This window comes from Ictidomys tridecemlineatus, chromosome 4 (genome assembly GCF_052094955.1).
Source record: "Ictidomys tridecemlineatus isolate mIctTri1 chromosome 4, mIctTri1.hap1, whole genome shotgun sequence".
NCBI lineage: Eukaryota > Metazoa > Chordata > Mammalia > Rodentia > Sciuridae > Ictidomys > Ictidomys tridecemlineatus.
Window position 1 is genome coordinate 50,869,084 of NC_135480.1, and position 21,986 is coordinate 50,891,069.

The window sequence follows — 21,986 nt, forward strand, 5'->3', positions numbered from 1 at the left end:
ACGCCTGCAGAAAGTGTGACACCCTCCTCAGATCTGCCACTTCACGTGTGCCCTCTGTTTCCTTTTGAGACTTTGACTGATATACTGGCCTAAGGAGCTTTTTATGACTGCCTGTCCTCCACCCCTTTCCCTGATGTCCACAGAGGCTTTTGAGAGTCTGGAAGAATACTCAGGAGGGACCAGCCTTTATTTCCCTCCTCACCTGTGCAGCTTTTCTTACTACCTCAGTCCCTTTTACACCCTGCACCCATATTTAAAAAACACTTGTCAACCATTCTCTTTGACTAAAGCAAGAAGTACTTCATTTTACCATTTTAACCAATCAACTGACATTTCTTAGTTGCTTTCTTTAACTTATTTTTTATTAGTTCTAATCAGCTTTGCATGATACCAGAAAGCTTTTTAATTCATTGTACACAGATGGAGCACAAAATTTTTAATTTCCCTGGTTGTACACAATATAGTGTCACAGTACAAGTACAGTCACACATGTACCTAGGGTAATGATGTCCATCTCTTTCCACCATCCCTCCTCCCCTTCCCTCCCTCCCATTGACCCAATCAAAGTTCCTCCATTCCCCCCCCCAACACACACACCTCCATTATGGATCAGCATCCACTTATCAGAGAGAACATTCAACCTTTGGTTTTTTGGGATTGGCTTACTTCACTTAGCATGATATTCTCCAACTCCATCCATTTACCTGCAAGTGCCATAATTTTATTCTCTTTTAATGCTGAGTAATATTCCATTGTGTATATATACCACAGTTTCTTTATCCTTTCATCTATTGAAGGGCATCTAGGTTGCTTCTACAATTTAGCTATTGTGAATTGTGCAGCTATAAACATTGAAGTGGCTGTGTCTCTGTAGTATGCTGTTTTTAAGTTGTTTTTGTATATACCAAAGGAGTGGGATAGCTGGGTCAAATTTTGGTTTCATTCAGAGTTTTCTAAGGAATCTCCATACTGCTTTCCAGATTGGTTGTACCAATTTGCAGTCCCACTCGCAATGTATGAGTGTGCCTTTTCCCCCACATCCACTCCAACATTTATTGTTTGTATACTTGATAATTGCCATTCTGGCTGGCATGAGATGGAATCTTAAAGTAGTTTTGATTTGCATCTCTCTAATTACTGGAGATGTTGAACATTTTTCCATATATTTGTTGATGGATTGTATATCTTCTTCAGAGAAGTGTCTGTTCAGCTCCTTAGCCCATTTATTGATTAGATTGTTTCATACAGTGGAGAAAAGATAACCTCTTCAACAAATGGTCCTGGGAAAACTGGAAATCATACGCAGCAAAATGAAACTAAACCCCTATAATTCACCATGCACAAAACTCAACTCAAAGTGGATCAAGGACCTAGAAATTAGATCAGAGTCCCTATACCTAAAAAAGGAAAAAGTAGGCCCAAATCTTCATCACATCAGATCAGGCCCAAACTTCCTTAATAAGGCTCCTAAAGCACAAGAAATAAAATCAAGAATCAATAAATGGGATGGATTCAAACTAAGAAGTTTCTTCTCAGCAAAAGAAGCAATCAGTGAGGTGAAAAGAGAGCCTACCTTTGAGGAACAAGTTTTGGCCACATGCACGTCAGATAGAGCACTAATCTTCAGGATATATAAACAACTCAAAAAACTTAACACCAAAAACCCAAACCAATCAGTTGATATTTGCCAGTGAGAATTGTTTAATAGCTCATGCTAACAAGAAGGACTATCCTGAATTCCAACCTAGACCAAAGAATTGTGCTGTGTATTTGTCCATGGGTCCTGGTCACTGGAGAGGAGGGATGGAGTGTTCATAACTTTGGTCATTTGAGGACTAGAGCTCAGAGAACCCCATGACTTCTGCTGAGCCCCTTGCTGGGCTCAGGCTTGTGGGAACTTACTGAAAATTTTGAAGACCGAGCATCATGGGGCGTGCCTCTAGACCACGGCCTCACTGCAGGCCGGAGGACAACCTCTGTTTTTTAAACAAAGTGTAATTGGAACACAGCCATTTGTTTCTGTGTTGTCTATGGGGATGACAGCAGAGTGAGTTCTTGGAGACCATGTGACCTTCTGTGCAGAAAAGAGTCCACACGGAGGCCTGACTGCTGTCCCCAGAGCAGACCTGCTCACAGGGTGGCTCTTGGCTGGCATCTGCAAGCTTGGATTTCAGGAGGGCTCCCACCACAACTGAGGGATCATCGTGCCTAAGCCAATTGTGCAAATGCTGGGGTTCATCATGGGCACCTGCTCTCCTTCTGGAAATCAGAAACTGGCGTGACCCAGACAGAGCTTGCCTGTGAGCCCTCCATAGAAACCCTGGATGCTGAGGCTTGATGGGCTTCCCTGGTAGATGGCCCTTCATACAGTGGTCACACTCAGTGCTGGGAATTGGAGCCTGTCCCACGTGACTCCACTGGGGGAAGGCCCTGGGACACCTATTCCTGGCTCCCCAGGGTTTGCTCCCTGATCCTTTTTCTTTGTGACTTGCTCTGCCTCCCACACTATAACAAGCCATAGCCTTGAGTCCTCTGAGAATCACTGAGTCAAGGGATGCTCTTGGGGACTCCCTAGCACACCCTCAATGCCAGAAATGTTTGCCATCTATCCCTTTAAGAGAAAGCTTGCCTGAGCTGGGGTTGTGGCTCGGGCACTCGCCTAGCACCTGCGAGGCCTTGGGTTCGATCCTCAGCACCACATAAAAATAAATAAAATAAAGGTATTGTGTCCACCTACAACTAAAAATAAATAAATAAATATTTTAAAAGAAAAAGAAAAAGCTTGCCAACCCCTGCTCTGCCCAGTTTTAGTAGGGATGGAAATTCTGAGTTCCTTCTCTCCCATCCCACAAGACTCTGAGCTCCCTGAAGGCATGGCCCAGGCCTTTTTGCTGTGTCTCTGGCCAAGCACAGTGTCTGGCACAAGATACTGATCAGGAAGTCGGTGCGTCTGTTGGATTCAGGAGTTTGTTTGTTTGTTTTTTAAACCATGCGTGGTGAAATCAATTCCAATGGTTATGGTCAATATTTTTCAATGGAAGAAGAGAGTAGAAAATATCAGAGTGTATCCTACATAGTAAGGGTAAATTTTATTTGTTGAAAACTTTGTTTTAGTTCTATATGTGGGCCAAATACTACGCTGGATCAGAATGTAAGAAGATTTTTTTATCTTGTTCATTTGCAATTGATAATAGTTTGAAGACTACTGGATATCAAAGATCCAGAGTCATCCCTAACTGAGACTTCTTTGCCAGCTGCTGGGGACAGTCACCATTAACCCTCCCATCTCTCTGGCCATGGGCATTTAACCTCGTTATTTCTCCTTCCTTCCATCCCCAGAATGTGTACTACACAAGCAGTCAGCAGATCCACGTGGGTGTCCTGAGCCCCACGGTGGATGATGATGACAACCGGTGCCTGGTGGACGTCAACAGCCGGCCTCGGCTCATCGAGTGCAGTTACGCCAAAGCCAAGAGGATGAAGCTCCACTGGCAGTTCTCTCAGGTAACAGCCCCAGAGGGGGAGAGCCTCAGCCACCCCACAGAGCAAATGCACCAGGGGAGTGGCCTCAGGGGCCAGGGAGGTGTGGAGGATAGGAGGGGAGGGGTGCTTTGGCAATACCGAGGCTGTGACTTCAGGCCAGTTCAGTGCTGTGGGATTTTACTGAGCACCTACTATGTGCCAGAGGTTTCACGCAATTAGCTCATTGACCCTTGATATTGCCTCTGAGGGAAGGTGTTGTTTTATCTTCATTTTATTTAACTTAGATACAAGGACACAAGCTCAGAGAGGTGAACCACATGCCCAAAGATACACAGAAAGGGACAGAGTGGGGTTGTAACCTTAAAGCTTCTGTTTGATACACAAGTGCCTTCTCACAGCCGAAGACCCAATGTCCCATGTGTCCACAGTACCGTGGCTCTGATCTGTGACTCCCTGCCTTCCTCCCCACATGGAGTCACTCTATGAGATGAGGTGTCCTTGCAGTGTGGTGTCTTGGAGTCAGATGATGAGAGCAGTTCCCATATCAGTGACCACAGGCATTTCATTCCTTTGTTCCACCTCCATCAGTTTGGGGCCCATTCTTGACTTCTTGCTGTCATTGGCCACTGCATCTCTCCATTATAAAATGACACCCAGGGATCCAGATGTCCAGCTTTAAAGAGACCTTTGCCTCTCCTAACCTCCAGGGGTCCTGAGGAACTGTACTCATGAAACTAAGTGCCAGAGGCCCCTGACTCAAGCCTCCCAGGTGAGGAAGGGGCTGTCAGACCTGCAGGAGTTTTGTGAGTTGGCCACACCTTGATTCCATTCCTAGAGTCCACCTACTCTCCCCCACAGTGGAGGCCCCAGCTACAAATTACACTGGGGGCTGGGGCACCTTGGACCTATGGTCTGGGTATAGAAATCAAAGGACTTAGGGACCCTCAGTCATATCCTAAGTGGATGATGAATAATGAGCAGCAAATCCAAAACAAGGCCACAGATTGAGAAGCTAGTTAGAGAACAGGAGCAAGAACCCAAGCCAGGCCTCTGTAACCCCACAAGCTGAGGGGAGAAGGAGCACAGGGTGTCACATTGGAAGCACTTCTGGCATAGATAGAGGGTGCATGTGACAGCTTTGTGAGTCTCAGTGGGACCTGCAAATTTGGGGGGTCCAGTAAAAGAGAATAATGCACAGGGAATTCATAACTCCTGCCCCTGTACCTTTCTTGTTTGTGGAAACTTTGCCATGTATTGTAAATTTTGCAGGCCTCTCCCAATAACAGCTGCATTCCTATAGTGCTTCCTGGGTGCTGGGCACTAGCACTTCATGTATATTAACTCATTTAATCCTTATCACTGTACATGGTCCGTGTCATTACCCTGAATTTTTAGATGAGGCAACTGAGGCACAGAGAAGATATAACACACCCAAGATGCTGCTGTTGGTTATTAATCACGGAACATTTCAAATTCCGTTTTATACTTCCAATCATGGGAGGACACTGGAAGAAGGCCAGGATCAGGCTGAGGTGTGAAAATCTGGACTGTGCTTTCCTCCCACGGTTCTCTCAAGTCAAAAACCCCAGGCTCCCCAGCTGTGGCCTATTGCTGACCCACTGTGGGTAACTCTTCTGCCTGGTTTCTGGCCCAGAGGGAACAGGATGGGGCTGCATTCCCCGCTTCATTCCTACACTTGAGAGACAGAGGGAGGTGGGAGACGAGTGGTTCGGAGGCTGGCTAGATGCACGCTGGTGAGGAATGGTGTGGTTTCCTGGCTCAGGCCCCCAGGGTCTGCAGGCTGGGGCCACAGGAAGACAAAGGGACACACCAGGCCCTAGGAAGTGAATTGGTGCTGACTTCACCAGGATGAAATGGGTTTCACAGCTGAGACTGCAGGGCCTTGGGGTCACATGAGGGTCTATGGCGCCTTTGCCTTCAGCCAAACCTATTGGGCGTCTGTGTTCAGTTCTTCCTAGGGGACTGCGAATGGCACAGTGCAGGAAGTGGATGGTGGTCCAGGGTGGGGCAAGGCTGGTGGCTTCTCAGAAGACCCAGTACTTTACTTGGCATGCTCAGAGTGTGTGGGAGCCTGCTCCATATGGAAGGAGTGAAGGGTGTTCCAGGGAGGAAAACAGCATATTCAAAACCCAGTCACACCAGGGTTCTCAGATAGGTGTGGCCAAGTCCTAGAGGGCAGTATGGGGAGCAGCCAGAGGGGTCAGGTCATGGAGGCCACAGGAACTGGGGGAGCTGGTTCCATGGAAGGTGAGGATGCACAACCCTACGGCGTGTTTAGGTCTGAGATTTCAAAAGCTTCCTCTGGTAGAGATTGTGGAGCTGAATTTGGAGAGAAGATCTGAGAAAGGGGAAGAGTCAGATGAAGACAGAGGGAGACTGAAATGCAGTTTGAATGTTTAGCCATTCTCTCCTCCCTCTCCACCATGACCCCGAGGCCAATTCTCAGGGTGGCCTCTGAGGCCCACCCAAGGGCTCAGGCATTGGTGAAGTGGGCTGGATATGACGTGACAGGTGTGGCTGCGGGGCCTGTGGTGGGCAGGTGTGCTGCTTCAGCTCACTGGAGGAGGAAGATGAGCAGACAGCCCCTGTAAGCCACAGCCCAGCTGGGAGTATACCTGTGGCTCTCGGGACTTGGTGTCACCCAGCTGTAAGTGTTCCCTATGGAAGTTCGTACTCAGCCCCTTGACAGGTCTTGCTCTTCTAGAGGCTCTGGAATCAGCAAGGAAAGCCCTATCTGTGAACCTGGAGGCAAAGTCATCTCCAAATTCATCTCTCACCTTCCCTCATTTCAAGGTGTGGCCTCAAACAGGAAGCACCACAGGTTCCTGCTGGAATGGACACTTTGTGTGTGCCCTTTTGTGTGTGGCGCTCTGGGGCCTGGGCGGGTTTTCAGCCGCTTTTGCATACGTCTAATTAAAGCTCCCAGAGTGCCTTGGCAACCACATCTTTGATCCTTCTACCAAAGGGAACTATTTGGAAGTAATATTTTTAAATTCCTAATTTGCAAACCCAGAGCAGTCGCTCTCATTTGATATTTAATAATTAACTTCTGTGCAACTTTTGCTTCATGCAAAATGATCAATATTTATCAAGCGACCTGGAATCCGTCCTCAAGACCTCATTGATGAGAATTCGCTCTTGACAAGGCCAGAGGAAGCCGGGAGCCTCTTAAACAGTTCATCTTATGCTTGGGCTAATTTTCTTGCAACATGTTTTAATCTTTGCAAATTACATAGAGATCCTACCAGCTAGAATGTTCTACTACAGAAGTTAGGCTGGAAGGAACTCTTACTGAGAACATTTCAAATCTCCTTTCTGGTTTCACATTATGCATTATTTTTACTCTCCTGAGGACCACATTTAAGCTCCACAGACATTCAGACTGAATTAATTTCAAAATAATCTAGTGTGATTCTCCTAGTTTCTCCTACAAAAAAAGTAGACATTTGCATAGCTTACAGTTCTATCTCATACCCTGATTTTCTGTTTAACAAATAAAATGCCTTTCCTCTCACCTCTGTGAGCTCTTCCAAATTTCCAGTGCTTCAGGCTGAACCAGGGCAGTGTTAGATACTGACACTGAGAAGCCACATTTGATGAAAGCATCTCCTGACGATGCTGATGTGCAAGGCTCTGATGAGCAATTTTCTGATGATGAACATTCTTTCCTTCAGTCGTTCATCAAACATTTATTGAGCACAGGGGTTTGGCAGGAGGGATGCAGATATGAATCAGACACGGCCTCTGCCCTCAAGGAACTCATGGGCATGTAAACACACAACAAAACCAGTTGATGAGAGCAGAAACGGAGGGGTATGTGGTATTCTGGGAGCCTGGGGTGACTGGCTCTGCCTGCAGAACTCGGGGATGGCTTCACATGCATGGCTTATTTGATCTGGATCCTGAAAGCTGAAGAGACAGTTCCCAGGCATAGAAAGGGAGGAGAACCCATCCCAGTAGAGGCTCTGCCCGGGCAAAGTCATGAAAGAGCAGAGTATATTTGAGGACTATGAATCCACTGTTTTGTGTGGGTGGAATTTAGAGTTTGTGATGGGTCCTGTGGGAGAGAAAAGCTAAGAGCCAGGGAGATGGACAGATGATGAGGGTTGTTAAGTCTACTCTAATGAGTTTGGACTTCACTTTAAAGCCAAGGAGAGCCTAAGGGAGGTTCTTAAATGGTATATCTTTGTATTGGTCAGTTTTTCATTATTATAACAAAATACCTGAGACCGGACACTTATAGAGAACAAAAGCCTTGTTTAATTCACAGTTCTGGAGGTTCCAAGGCACTGGCTCATCTCTGGTGAAGACATCATGGAGTTATGACATTACCATGGTAAAAGACAGAGAGCTTGCATATGTAAGGGGAAGAAACCACATCTGGAGACAGAAAACCAGAGCACGGCTCAGGGCTCAGGGTCTCTGTTTTATAACAATCTACCTTTATGAAAACTAACTCTGGGTCCCAATGTCTTCAGAAAGCAACACCTTCAATGACCTAAGGACCTCCCACTAGGCTCCACCTCTTAAGGTGCCATCACCCAACATTGCCACACTTGAGTGAACAGACCACATACAAACCATAGCAAACCATTCCATTGGTAGGGCCTGAAAGATCCCCTTGGTTGCAGCATGCAGGGTGGATCGGAAGGAAAGAGTCTGGAGGCAGGGAAGGAAGCTGGGAAGGAGGCCGTTCCATCATTCCCCAGGATGGGAGGACTTGGTTGCCATGGGGATGGAGACCAGGCAGCAGTGGAGGTGCACAGTGAGAAACATTTCAGTGGTCTTTTAAACATAGTGATGGATTCAGGGATGGCAGTTGGGTTTGTTAATCCAGGACCACCCCTGCTCTGGGTTTGCAGAATGGTTGGTGGATGGTCAGTTGACCCCTCAAGCAACACATCCATCTCTAAATAGCCAACATTTCCCACATTGGCACCAGATGCAACCTCGTTGATATGAGAGTTGGTGGTGTGGCCTTCCATGATTTTTCTAACTTATAACTCCACCTGTATTAAAGAATTTCCCAAACTGACTACCCACCAGGATTCTAAATTCATATGCATTAAGTATGTCTTCTGAGAGTTCCCTTCACAGTGGAATTTGGGGGGATTTTGGAATGCAGGGATGCAGTGTTAGTGAGAGGCATTTGGTCAATGACCCTGAACAAGTTGGGGGAGAGAGAGGAAACAGATATTAGGCTACTGCAGAGCAGAGCTTTGTGGCAGTTCAACACAGAGCCCAGCAATGGACCTCAGTGGTAAGGAGACACCCTCTGTGACCTAATGGTCGAGCAAATGTTGGCGTCCCACTTGAAAGGCATCCGTGAAGGGGTTTTTTCCCTAGGAAGGATGTTGTTGTGACATGTGTCTTCTAAGCTCCAACTTGCTCCTAGTCTATCTACACATGTGAATACACAGTGGAAGGATTGGGATTACGTAAAACCAGAAAGCCCTCAGGGTCTCAGAGCTCCACCTTCAAGTATGTGAAGGGTTGCTTTGTGCAAGATCAAGCAGGCTGACTTGTCCTGTGCACATCTGAGGGAGGACCGAAGAGGTTCAAAAAAAGGGCTTTCTGCAGGGCTGCTCCACATTGTCAGAGTGGCCCCATGAGTTTGCCAGCTCCGGGTGGGGCCGGGATCACCAACCAGCCAGCAAACACTCCAAAGACTCAATGGAGCTGGACTTGGTGTTTTTAAGAGCTTACCAACTCTGAAACTGTAATTCTAAACTCCTTCGGTTAAAATGCAAACCCTGAGGATCCCCCCTATCCCACCCCGGGGAATCCCACAGGGCCAGCCTGAATTCAGCTCCATGAATTCGAGAAGGAGTTGAACCTTGGTATGAAGATCTTCACCGCACTTGCCCATTATCCCACCTGATGTCCCTCTCTTCCATCAATCAACAGACTGGAGGGCAGCTGGGCCCCCACACTTTCTCCACCACTGATCAGAAAGCTGGGACAGAGGCGGCACCTCGCATGCTATTGATCGCGTGAAGGAGTCCTTTTTAAAAATTCTATAAATTGTAAGGCCTCCTGTGTGCCAGGTCTAAGTTTGTAGGAAGTCCAAAGGCAAACAATGCTATCTATATAGAGTATTCTCGGAGGCCGGCACGCTCACTGCAAACAAAAGAAAAAGAAATCTAAAGTGCACTTCCTCCTACAACTTCAGATTTGGGGGAAGGAGGTAGAAATATTATATATTAAAGAGAAACACATATTGTATCTCTGTGTCTAATAGAGTATAGAGTACAATTTATATGAACATTTTTAAACAGGAGGATTTGACATGATGTCAGGATGTGTTTCCTAGTGTCTCCAACTATGGAGCTTTTGGTGGAAGCATTAGTGAGGCCTCTCTGGGAGCCCAAGGGCACCCAGGCAATGGCCACATCATAGGTTCTGTGCCGGCTTCATCCTCAGAACAGCATGTGTGAATTTTTCCAAGTGGAAAAAGTCAAGGACAGCAACAGAGAGGCCTGTTCATGCCAGGAAAGAAGAGGTTTGGGAGTGTGGGGAGAGGCCTGGAAGAGAGCAGAGCCCAGGTCCCAGCCTGTCCAGGGACAGCTGCCTCTGACCTGCGGGGTCTAATTTGATAATTTGATGCAAGATGAGAAACCCACTCAAACACAAACCTATTTGCAGAACACATTCCCAAGGAGCACCACTAATCCTGCCAGAGAGCTCCCCCTCACACGGGAGGAGCCCTTGACTTTCTCCTGCTCCAGTTCCCCAGCGCTGTCAGCAAGGCCAACTTCCAGAACCTTTTGTGCTGAAAAGAAAAGACTCGAATGGAGTATTGCGTTATGGCTCTGGAATAAAACTGCTTTTAATTTCCATGTCATTCGGAGGGGCAAGTGTGCTATTGTCCAGCGTTGAAGGACTGGCAATGTTTTGTGTGGGCCCTGAATGTTTTCTTAGTTATCTTCAGTTTATGGCCGTGAGCACTTCCCTCTGTCTCCTCCTCTTCCTACCGAGATCAGGGATTAGCGAAGGGACCAGATGCTCAGCTCCCTGCTCCTAGAACTGAATGGGTTTTTAAAAATTTATTGATCAAATATTTATGCGGTGTGTACTGTGTGCCAGGTACTACTCCATTTTGTAAATATTACCTTAAAAGCCAGGGCAGTACTATAAGGCCCTTAGTAAACGTATCCCCACTTCACAGATGAGGACATTGGGGCACAGAGAGATTAAGTAGTTTGTCGAAAGTCAGACCTGGAAATTCTGACTCTGGCATTTGTGCTTTAGACCGTCCTACTATGGAGGCAGTTGGTTTCTGCAATGGGAGCTTGGGGTTGAGGTCTCCCTGCCAAGTTAGTGTCTGGGTGTGTGATCTGGCTGGATCCCTCAGACTCTCCCTGGCCATCCCATCCTCTCCATGTCCACTCTGTACCTATTCTTTTGCACCCATCTCCAGCCTGCAAGTCTAAGGCAGAATCTAGAATCTCACTTAGGGACTCACCTGAGTCCCCTTTAAGTAAGAAAACACCCAAGTGCTTATTGAATAAACCGGGTATTGAATATTCATCATAAAGAAAGACCACTTTACTCTACAAAAAAGACTTAATCTTAGGGTTTCTTTAACTAGCCCTAACATCCCACCCCTGCTTTAAAGTATTTGATTACTAATCATTAACTACTTAACCTGGAAACTTCTGAGCTCATTGAGCTTAAAGCCAAAGACCCACAGGGCTGCTTGCCCGAGGAAAATTAATTAGCAAGGAAGGTGGAGGGGGAGCTCCGAATCAGGTGGAGAATCTGCAGCATCCAGGAGTCAGGACACACACCACCTTCTTAAGACCACCTTGATTGCCCGTGAGACCAGCTGAGCTCAGCCCCGATGCTCTGGAAGCTTCGCTCAGGGTACAGGTGACAGTACTGGGCCCAGGACTTTCCTGAAAGATGATCTTGGCTCCTGTGTGGTCCCTGAAGGGTAGCCCTTAGGCCAGTACCACCAGTGCAACAGAATCTGAGAACTTTAAAGGCACATTTTCAGACCTCAACTCAGACCAACTGAATCAGTCTAGTTTCACAAACCCCCAGGCGACTCTAACGCCAGGCTCTGTTTACCCAGCTTTTATCCAATGAGGGACAGGACTAGTTTGGTGCTCGCCGGCTCACACATAGCCATTACTGATACATACTTGGGGAAACTGAGGCAGGGAGTTGCTTGGTTGCGTAATAATCTGGGATCTGCCCCTCCATGCCCAGGGGGTTCATGGACTTTGGCTTCCTCATGCCTCAATGTGCACAGTCAGTGTGCTTTGCTGAGACACAGAGTGTCCTAGACTGCTCTGTCTCCTTCTGCAAATGAGAAGATAGAAATCCAGAGAGGCCCAGCAACTCCTGGGCCACATGACCAAGGCCAGGAAAAAATTTTGTGTTCTTTGTTTCTGTTCAGGTCCTTTGCAGTAACTACTCCAGAGAGGCCAGTAGGAGGAGGAACAAGGCTGGGGGCTGGGAATCCATGTCTAGGAATTATTATTAGCCTTCTTAATTCTATACATTCTACTTCCTTTTTTTTTTTTTTTTTTTTTTTTACTGCTGCTTCCATATTTAATTTGGTTTCCATTCCAATTAAGCTCTCTGTGTGCAGCGGTTTCTCTCCTGCCAGGTTTAATTGCCCTTATTTAAATTCTTTAATTAAAAGTATTGTGTTTCCAGATCCTGTAGTTGTAAGTATTACACAAATGCTTTAGACAAATGGACTAGTAAACCAGGCAGCAGGCCCTGCCCAGAGAGAGGGGCAGGCGGGCCTCTGCCCCCAACCCCAGGCTCAGAGCTGTGGGACTGGTCCAGAGGCTGGGGGCTGGGCCTGGAGCTCTGCCAACAGGTGCACCTGCTTCCTTCCTCCCTCCAGCGCTCTAGCCCAACACAGCACCCAGAGTAACCTGGTTAACAGGCCTGCTTTGGCCAGCGCTGTCATTCAGATTCAAAGCCACAGTCTGCTCAGTGGCCCATGAGGCCCTGCCACCCAGCCCCACCTCACTCACCTCTAGGATCTCATCTCCTTACCTGTGCCCACTCTGCTCCTGCACACCTAGAGCTCCCTGAATACTCAGGCTCCTGCTGGTATGGGAATGCACCTCCCAGCAAGTCCCCAGGGTCCCTCCCCTTCTCCAGCATATTCTTTGCTTGACCCCCTCACCTGACCCCTCTTGCAATGGCGGCCCGCCCCTGCTCCCCAGCACTCCTGAATGCCCTTCCTGGCTCTGCAATCTTGTGCACAGCCTCACCTCCTACCACACCATGGAATATATCACCTGCTTTCCCTCCTGGAGGACAGCCTCCTCCACAAAAGCAAAGATCTTTTCCCGTCGTCCAGTGCACCACAGCAGCCCGGAATGAGCCTGGTGCATGGGAGACACTCATTCAATATTTTCCAGGTGGCTGGAAGGAGAGCCATCAAAGGAAGCAAACCAGTAGTCCCCAGAGCCCCCGGAAGCTCATTAGGAGCTTCCTCCACCCAGGTGGGTACCACCAGCTCCCTCATTCTACCCCATGACTGCTGAGGATGGGGTGTGGGGCTGGTCCCTTGTCCTGGTGAGGAACAGGGAAGGGGAAGACACCCTGGACTCCCACTCTGGCTGTGCCACCGTAGGCTGGGCAAGTCTCCCACCTTCCTGAGCCGAAGTCTCCAGTTCTGTAAATCGGAGATTCTTACTGTCTCCATCTCTCGGGGTTCTTATGAGGAATGCGGGAGGCTCAGCAGGGGAGGCTCTGGGATCCGGGCTAGGCAGATAGTAACTAAGCACCAGTGGTTATTACTTTTATCTCCAACACAGAGCCAGCGGGGACAGGTGCAGACGGTAGCAATGCCAGGCTGCTCCTAAGATGCCCAGCTTGCCTGGAGGGCATTGATTGCAGGAAAAGAAGACTTCTTTGCAATTTTGGCAAATGGGATCTGCTCAGAGAGAGGGAGAGAGCTTAGACTTTGTTCAGTGAGAATAGGGAGAGCGGAGGAGAAAGGCAGCTCTTGCCCAAAAGGGGGCCTGGCTGCCCTCTCACTACCAGAGATGTGGTCCCAAGGGACACTCCAGGACTGCTCACCCTATTCCAGAAGGTGCTCCTCTCTCTGCCTCCAGGCAGGGAGATTTCCTAGGTCTCCTACACTGCCTGCCTGACAGCCCCAGATAGTCTCACTGCTCTTGGCCCCATCCCTTTCTTGTACATCCTTCCAAGAGGCCACACTGGCTGTCTCTGCCTTAGGGTCACATGCTTTCTGCCTCTGGGGTGCATGGGGGGTGGGGCAGGGTAGGGCCTGGGAAATGTCAGAGCCTCTGAAGGGCACTTCACTTCTCAGAGCCCTCTGCCCCAACCTTCCCCTTTCCTCTGGGCCTTGGCAAGGTGCCCCCAATGAAGGCAGGCGCATTGGCTAAGAATGTGCCTGAGTGGCTGGCGGGGAACGAGGGGGTTGCGGCCTCCTCTGTTTTGGACAAGTTTCTCCAAACTTCTACGGTCCAGAAACTATGAAGCAGCCTCATTGTTGGCAAGGACTGGCCTGGGCCCTGAGGACATGCCGAGTAGCCAGAACCCCCAGCAGAGTGGCCAAGAGCTTGGTCCGGCCCCACTTTCTGTGTGTGGGCCCTTTTGCTGGAGCCTCCACGCTGGTGCTGTGAGCAGCCTCACGTCCCTTTACTGTTTTATAGCTCATCAACAGGCTTCTCATCAGAAATTATCCTGTGGCCTCACAGACAGTGAAACCGGATAGCCGCAAGGCTTGGTCAGGAGCACACAGTAGATAGCAAGGAGTCGCCACATCTTGGGTGTCCTGGCCTGGCACCCCTATTTTCTGCCTCATGCCTGAATCCCAGCAGGCCATGTGACTTAGAGTGCAGGGCTGGTTTGGGGTACCCTGCCTGAGCTCTGCTCCCAGCCTCCTCAAGTGAGACAGACGGCAGGGATGGCAGGGTGTTGGAGGGGCGGGGAGGCTGGCTGTAGGTCCACTTAAGAAGCAGCAGTGACCTGGCCCAATCAGGTGTGGGCGGCAGATGCACCCAGGCTCTGGGGCCAGCAGATTGACATGGAAACCATAGGCAACTGGGCTGGCAGACAAATAGGCTGGAGCAAGTGTCACAGGGAAGCAAGTGTCACAGGGGATTCCTCTGGCTTCAGAAGTTCAGCCTGTAAGGGACCCAGTTGGGGACCCTAAGGGGACCTCAGGTTCTAAGGAAAACAAGGTGCCCTCGATGGCTGACCCAGATATGTTCATGGATGAGGTGTGGCCACCAAAAGTGACGATCCCTTGGCCCTGTTGAAGGAACCTATTTCCTGTCTGGTGTGAGTGAGGAGGTGGCCCTTATTCTGAGGTCGGTCCTGAGCAACACCCAACAACGGGAACTCATTCAAGAGAGGGCACCTGGCTGCCCTGGGCCAGAAAAGTTACACGCATTGTCCCACAAGGCGCTGGGGAGGCTGCGTGTGGAAAGACTGAGGGGAGGTGGGAAAGGGAGAGCAGCAGACCTGGGGTGGAGGCCTCAGGAGGCTCTGTGGCCCCTTGGTGGATGCCCCATGATGGTCAGCAGGAGGAGACTAGCCCAACCGTGGAGCCTCTGGGGAGGAAGGTGCTTGTTCAGAAGGTTTCTTCCTCCTCTCTAGAGGTGCCAAGCAGAGATTAGTGGCCCCGTGATGGGAGCATTGACGCCATTCAGCCTGCAGATGGGAGAGGGGGGTGGTCTTGATGTGGTCCTCCAACATCTTTTTGATGGCTGCTCCCTCTTCTGCCCTCTCAGAGCCTGCACCTGTGGTCCCAGAGGGGCACACTGTCCAGCCTTCTCTTTGTTCTGCCATCTGTCTACCATGGAGGCGGTCAGTCACGGTTCTTCCCAGGGGAGGCCCCAGGTGTAGGGTGCAGGGAGAGCGACTGTCTTTATTCACCCGGACGCTTCAGAAGAGGTTCGTGTGATCTGGGCCATCGCTCACATTAGACGTTGGGAATGCCACATTCCCTCCCCATCCCGGGCACCCACGCCCCACCCCTCTGCCTCCTTCACCTGCTCATTCCCTGTCCCCCTCCTTCACCTGCTTCTCAAACCCCTCCTGAGGGAGCTGGAGCCTTTGCTTTGATGTTGTTAATTGAAGAATAACACACATACGTACAGAAACGTGCAAAATACAGGTTCAGCTCAAGGCAAAGGCCTAGGTAACCAATAGCCAGGTCAAGAAATAGCCCATTGCCAGCACTCCAGAAGCACTGGCCCTTATCACCTGCCAATCATCTTCCCTCTCTCTTCTCCCCAAAGGGACCACCATCCTGACTTAAAACCATGTTTTGTTTTGCTTTTTAGGAAGTTTACAGAAGCACAATTATGCACGTATTCTTTTTTATCTGGCTTCTTTTGCTCAACATTATATTTGTGAGAGTTATCCTTACCGAGTATAGCTCTAGTTTGTTTTCATTACTATATAGTAATCCATTATGAGAATATACCATGTGGTATTTATTCCTTTTTTTTTTTTTTTTTTGGTGGAGAGTATTGAACCTAGAGGCCCTTTTCCACTTAGCTACCTCCTACATCCCCAGTCCTTTCATATTTTTTTTTTAGACAGGATCTAAGTTCCTAGAGATCTTGCTAAGTTGCTGAGGCTAACCTCAAACTTGATCCTCCTACCTCAGTCTCCCAAGTTACTGGAATTGCAGGCATTGCCAATTTCACCTGGCTTCCTTCTACTCTTGATAGACTTTTGAGTTTTTTCTCCGTGTCCTTGGTGCACACACTCCTATTAGATACCAACCTGAGCATGGGATTGTTGGGTCACGGGGGACATAATACTGGCAGTGTCTCTCGTATTCTCTTGAGGTGTCAGAGGTTGCCATGGGGATGGCTGTGGCTGGCTGGGGATGACTTCCTTTCAGAAGTGTTTACCATTTCCCTCTCCTACTGCCCACTGTGAGTGGAGAAGGCTCGGGATGAAGAGTGCCAAGCGTGATGGGTGGACTAGAGGAGGAGGGGGTAGGGTGTGAGGTGGGGAAGGCTTTCTGGAGGAGACCGAGCAGGGACTGGGCTTTGAAACGGTCATGGCTCAGCCTGCTGTGGAAGCATGGAGACAGACCCCAGGCCGGGCACAGCTTGCTCACAATCCAGGAGCCCTGGCAGAGTGGACATGGGTTCAGAAAACTGTGAGGAGCTTGGAATGGATGCAGCAGGAGAGGGGGAGCAGGGGAGGGTTCGGAAACTAGGCTAGAGAGAGATGCAGCACCACACCCGGAGGGACTCTGTGCCAAGCTGCATAGCCGGGCCTGTCCTATGGGTCACACGTGCACTTTAGAGAGATGACCACCGCCCACCTCTGGCAGCTGGAAGGAGCTCTCTCAGGAGGCTATGAGTTATTCAGGTAAGAGTTGACAGTGGCCAGAACCAAGGCAAGCATGATGGGAGAGGGGTTAAGGACAGTCACAGGATAAAGGCGAGGTAGAGTTGGTAGGACTGGTGCCTAGCTGGATGCTGAGGAGAGGATGGATAAACCATGTCCAGGTTTCCCACATACATATCGGTGATTGCCAAGATGGGATGCACAGGGGTTGGTTTCAGGGAGAAGGTGAGCTTGTCTGTATATGCTTCAGTGCCCCCTCATCGGGACCACCCTCTGCCCAGCAATTCCACCCACTGGGGAGGCCAAGTCCAGCTGGGCACAATTTGGTGGAAATAGAGGTGCTCAGACAGTCCAGGCTGGTGCACCAGGCTCACAGCTGGCAGCCCCAGAGGGCCCGAGCCCTGCGAGGATGTCACTACAAACAGAAGGTGGCGATTTCCTCCTTGCTGCTCTAGGGCCACTCTGGGAGCACAGCATCACTTCCTTCTAGGGACTACAGGACATCCTAAGTGTCTAGGATGACAGAACATTCTGAAACACCAATAGCAACGGGGTTAACCATGCATGTCCAGAACCTGGGGAGTCTAATGGTCTCAAAGACAGTGTCCAAGGGCCTGATTTTGGTTGAGGCCAGCACTAATAACCCCAGAGGTCCTAGGAGCAGGAGGACCCAGGCCTCTGGGGATGTTCAAATGCAGGCTGATGGGGGTGAGGGGATCCTGAAGAACTAGGTTTTCCAAAACAGAGCCGAGGCCCAGGGTAGGAGCTATAGGAGCAAACCAGAGGGCCACAGACCAGGCAGGTAGACAGAAGTTGGGACAGGGAGGTCTCTATCCTCACAATTCAGAAGTAGGGCACTGTGAGGAAACTGAGGCACGCGTTCAGTCTTTGGGAGGAGAAACACATCAGAGACGGGGGACCCTGAGGTCTCATGGGAATGCTGGCCCCCATGCCACACAGACTGCTCTGGCCCCCACTGGCCACTGGGCTCCCTGACTATCTATGAGTTGTCTCTATGCCCTCTGACCCTCCTGTCCACCCTGGCTCCTAGGGAGGCCCCATCCAGAACCGCAAGTCCAAGCGCTGTCTGGAGCTGCAGGAGAACAGCGACATGGAGTTCGGCTTCCAGCTGGTGTTGCAAAAGTGCTCGGGCCAGCACTGGAGCATCACCAACGTCCTGCGGAGCCTGGCATCCTGACCTGCCCAGAGCTGCCTCGGCCCACCCTTTGCTACTGTGTAGCACCAGCTGCAGTGTCGCCTGCTGTCCGCGTGGGGTTGTTTGGAGTCTGGGGAAACCAGGTTAGCGGGATACCCCCCCCCAAGAGCTTTTTACTTCCTATTCAATTTTCATGGAGTTTATAGAAAGATGCCGAATGATGGGTGAGGGTCTAATATCATAAACTATTTTGCAACTGTAAATAGGGGACAAATGGAAAATATTTATAACTGAAAATAAAGTACAATTGATTAAGAAAAGGGTTTTTGTGGTTATTCGTTGCCCTGTGGAGATTCATGCCTGGCTCCTCTAAACTCGGAGTTCTCGCAAAGATGCGACCTTCTTTGCCCTTCCCGCTTCACATCTCTGAGAAAAGGAGACTTTAAACCCCTACCAACAGTGGGTGCTTGTTGGGCACACTGCCAGCTTGCTTTGTGAGTCTGTAAGCAGGCAGCTAGCAGGGCACCAGGACCTCAGGCCCCAAGGGAAGGTCCCTCCTGCCTCTCCCACGCACAGCAGAGCCCTCCCTGGAAGACAACCCCAGTTCTCCATTTCCAGAGAAGTGGCCATTACTCAATGACCCCTGGACCATCATTGGCTGGGCCCCAGGGCACACTGCCCTCTTCTCAATTCACCAAGTCACCTCCTTCACCTCTCCAAGCTGTCCACTGCCCAGCCCTTGGGTCATGACACTTGCCCATATCCAGTTGCAAAGATCAGTTTGGCCCCTTCCATACATCATGGCGTATTAGTGTCTGCTGAGTGGCTAAAACAACAGAAAATTATCATTTCACTGTTTTGGAGGTGACGAGTCCAAAATCAAGGCATTGACAGGTCAGTTTCTCCTAAGGGCTTCTTCCATGCCTCTCTCCCAGTTCCTGGCAGCCTTAGGCATTCCTTGCCTTAGAGGGCTATCTTCTCCCTGTGTTTTTATTGACCACCTTCTGTATACATCTGTCTCTCGTGTCCAAATTTTCCATCTTTATCAGGAGACCGGTCCTCTCTTGGTGGGCAGCAGTTCTCAATTGATGACCTCTGCAGAGGCCCTATTTTCAAATAAGATCAAATTCTGGGGTGCTGGGGGTCGGGGGTTCAGGTCATTTACACAATGCCACCATGGCTCAGTCAGCACTGGGTATGGCCTGGAAACCCAATGGTAGAATGTCCTTGCTAGAGCCTGTTGTTCAACACTTGGCCACTCCAAAAGCTTCTAGTTCCTTCTTTGATGTGGGGGCTCCTGCTTTTAGATCAAGGAACAACCCCTCATGGCACACAGCAGAGCAACAGCCCATGCCAGGCTCTAAGATGAGGAAGGAGAGGAAGCTCTCTCTGGACAGGTTTCAGTCCTACTCACCTCTCCCACGTTACCTGGGCCTCTTTCGCAGGGACCCTCCAGCCCCACCTGTCACCTGTTTTGAAGTGGTAATTTGTAGTTGAAAACTGATGTGCACAGAGAAGCATCCTTCATCCCCAGGGATTGAAATCACCTTTGTGCCCCGAGAACCCCATCCAGCACAGGGTTCACCCCAACAGCTTCCCATTGAAGCTTATGTTTAACTCCCCCAAAGAATCCCATGGGCTCCATTGCAGATCAGTGAGAAAATACCCAGACGTCTGCCGGCCTTGGCCACACCTGATGGCCACCAACTGGGAGGTTAGAATGGGGACTCAGAGCCCTCAAGAGGATAGAGGCTCCTGGGGGTCCCAGGTGCTGCCTATGTCTTGCACCTGAAGCTGGGGCTCCCCTATCGTCTTCCCCACACTGGCTTCTCTACTATTTAAATTAATTGCTTAATTAATTTAATTGGACTTATTCCTACACTCACTCCAATTCATATCTTCCTCTTGCCGTAGCCCATTCCTTACTTCCAAATTCATCCTCTGTTCTAGTCTCACTCTACCCACCTCTGTCTTCACCTCTAAACCTCCAATTCCTGTTCTTCATAATCACCATGCCTAAGCCTACACCAGTGTTCCCACAGTCTGGTCCCCCAACCAGAAGCATGAGCATCACCAGGAAGTTTGCTATGCATGCAGTTCTGGAGTCCCACCCCAGACTCCCAGAATCAGAAATGATATAGAGTCGCTGGAGCCCTTCAGGTAAATAAGATTCCCTGAAAAAGGTGGAGAGCCACTGCCCGGCACCATCCTGGATCAGGCCACACCTGACCGCCCTCCAGTGCTTGCCCAGCCTCGCCTTGAACAGCATGCCTGTTCACAGCAGCCTCTGCTGCAAGCCTGCAATCCATGTGGCCCCCTGCATGTACCCATGCTCATGCCTTTTTTCTGCAAAGAGTGTGGGCTCTGGAGCCAGACAGCCTGGGTTCAAATCCCGGCCCCACCCACCCCTTACAAACTGGATAATCCTGGACAGCTCCCTCCCTTCTTTATGCAAAAGAAGGTTCCTTCCCCTTAAAACATAAGGACACTAACAGGACATATTTTGTCGAGTGGTTGTGAAAACTGAATGACAAAATTTACATAAAATGCATAGAACCCTGATGGGTACATAATACATCTTAGAAAGTCTTAGCTATTATTATTTCATCCATTAACATCCCGACACCCAGGCGCTGTCACCAATATCCACACCTCTGTACACCCACGCTTCTCCCTGCCTGTCAGCGACTCCATCCTACCCCACCTGTGCTAACACCCACTCCTTTCTGTACCACCTGTGTGGAGGCACCTGCTCTCACGCTCACTGCTGGCTGCTCCCACCCCCTACAAATTCCTCACTTCCTCACCCTCTCTTAGATGCACCCCAATCCCAACTCACTCCCAACAACACCGACACTGAGGAGCCAACCAAGAAGAGCTAAACTGGGACAATTAACACAGGACAGGGGAGAAGCTCCTGTGACAAGAGCCCACCCTCTACCTGATCCCGGATGCTCTAGAGGGAACAGAGACCCGGAGATAGTCCTTGAGGGTCCTGGCCACCTGGACCTGGGAACATATGGCCATCCCAGGATCTCTCTACTTCCCACACATGAAGCAGAGGTGCTGGGTGGTGTGGGTGGACACAGGGATCAGGGAGGGAAGAGGCTGAGGAGGCCTCCAGCATTCCAGCCTCAGCCCATCCCAGCCTCAGCCGGCTGCTGCAGAAAGCTAATTAGCAGCTGTTCCGGGGCTTTCTTGACACCCTGGAGTGAAATCGTTATTTTTCTTAATGATTTTGCACATTAAACAACTTTGTTTCCTGCTTCCATTGCCTTCCCTGCTGCTGGAGAGAGTTGCTTTAGCCTATCCCTTCAGAACAGACCTCCTGGACCGACAACCCCCTAGCTCACAGCCCAGTTCCTTATTATCTCAGCGCCCTGCCTTGTCCAGCTCCTGTGCCTGGTTCCATCTGCTACGAGTAATGAGGAGAAAGACAGCGCCTTGCTCCCTACTGGAAGGCGGACACAGCAGTGGCAGAAAGTCAGGGGCCTGGCTATATCGTGGTCAGATCTGAAGATCACATGTCACTGGCATGTCTGCAGCGCCTCAGCTGCCTGCATCACTACTCAAGGCCCCTCTCTGATCACAGGTGGAGCCTGTGCCCAGGGACCAGAAATGCCAGGGAGCTTAGACTCCGGGAACAACCCCAGGCCCTAAAGGGATAAGCACCCCCATCCTTCAAGAAACAAATATGAGGGCTGAAACCCAGTCTCTCAAAGGGGCCCAGTGGGACTGGACCCCATTTCCTGTCACCTTTCTCCCATTCCTTTCTTATTTTCCAAGCTCCCTCTCTGTGCCTGCTGTCTCACCTCCCAGATTCTTGTCTCTGGGTGTGCTTCCGGGAGAAGCCACTCACGCTCACTCCTCCTGGTCCTCTCTTGGTCCACCTGAACACAGATGCAATTGATATCCGAATCTGCATCTGCAGAAGACCATTCCTACAAGCTCCAGGCCTGATCTGCTGCTGTTGACAGCCCAGGGCAGGTGTGCAGCCACCTCCAAGACA

General features: G+C 49.9%; 1 protein-coding gene across 6 annotated transcripts in view; it reads left to right on the top strand.

The window, feature by feature from the left end:
* The window catches only part of Galnt18 (polypeptide N-acetylgalactosaminyltransferase 18), a 331,708-nt gene extending 313,411 nt beyond the window's left edge, over positions 1-18,297 (top strand). For 3 of the 6 annotated variants that reach the window (XM_078046486.1, XM_078046484.1, XM_078046487.1), the window contains 4 exons: positions 3,340-3,504; positions 12,894-12,977; positions 15,240-15,402; positions 17,873-18,297. In XM_078046486.1, coding sequence (XP_077902612.1) covers positions 3,340-3,504; positions 12,894-12,977; positions 15,240-15,402; positions 17,873-18,183 — 723 coding nt within the window. In that variant the 3' untranslated portion in view covers positions 18,184-18,297. The remainder of the gene's footprint in view (positions 1-3,339; positions 3,505-12,893; positions 12,978-15,239; positions 15,403-17,872) is intronic. The other 3 variants (XM_040284744.2, XM_005326796.5, XM_078046485.1) reach the window with 2 other exon arrangements.
* The last annotated feature ends 3,689 nt before the right edge of the window (positions 18,298-21,986 follow it).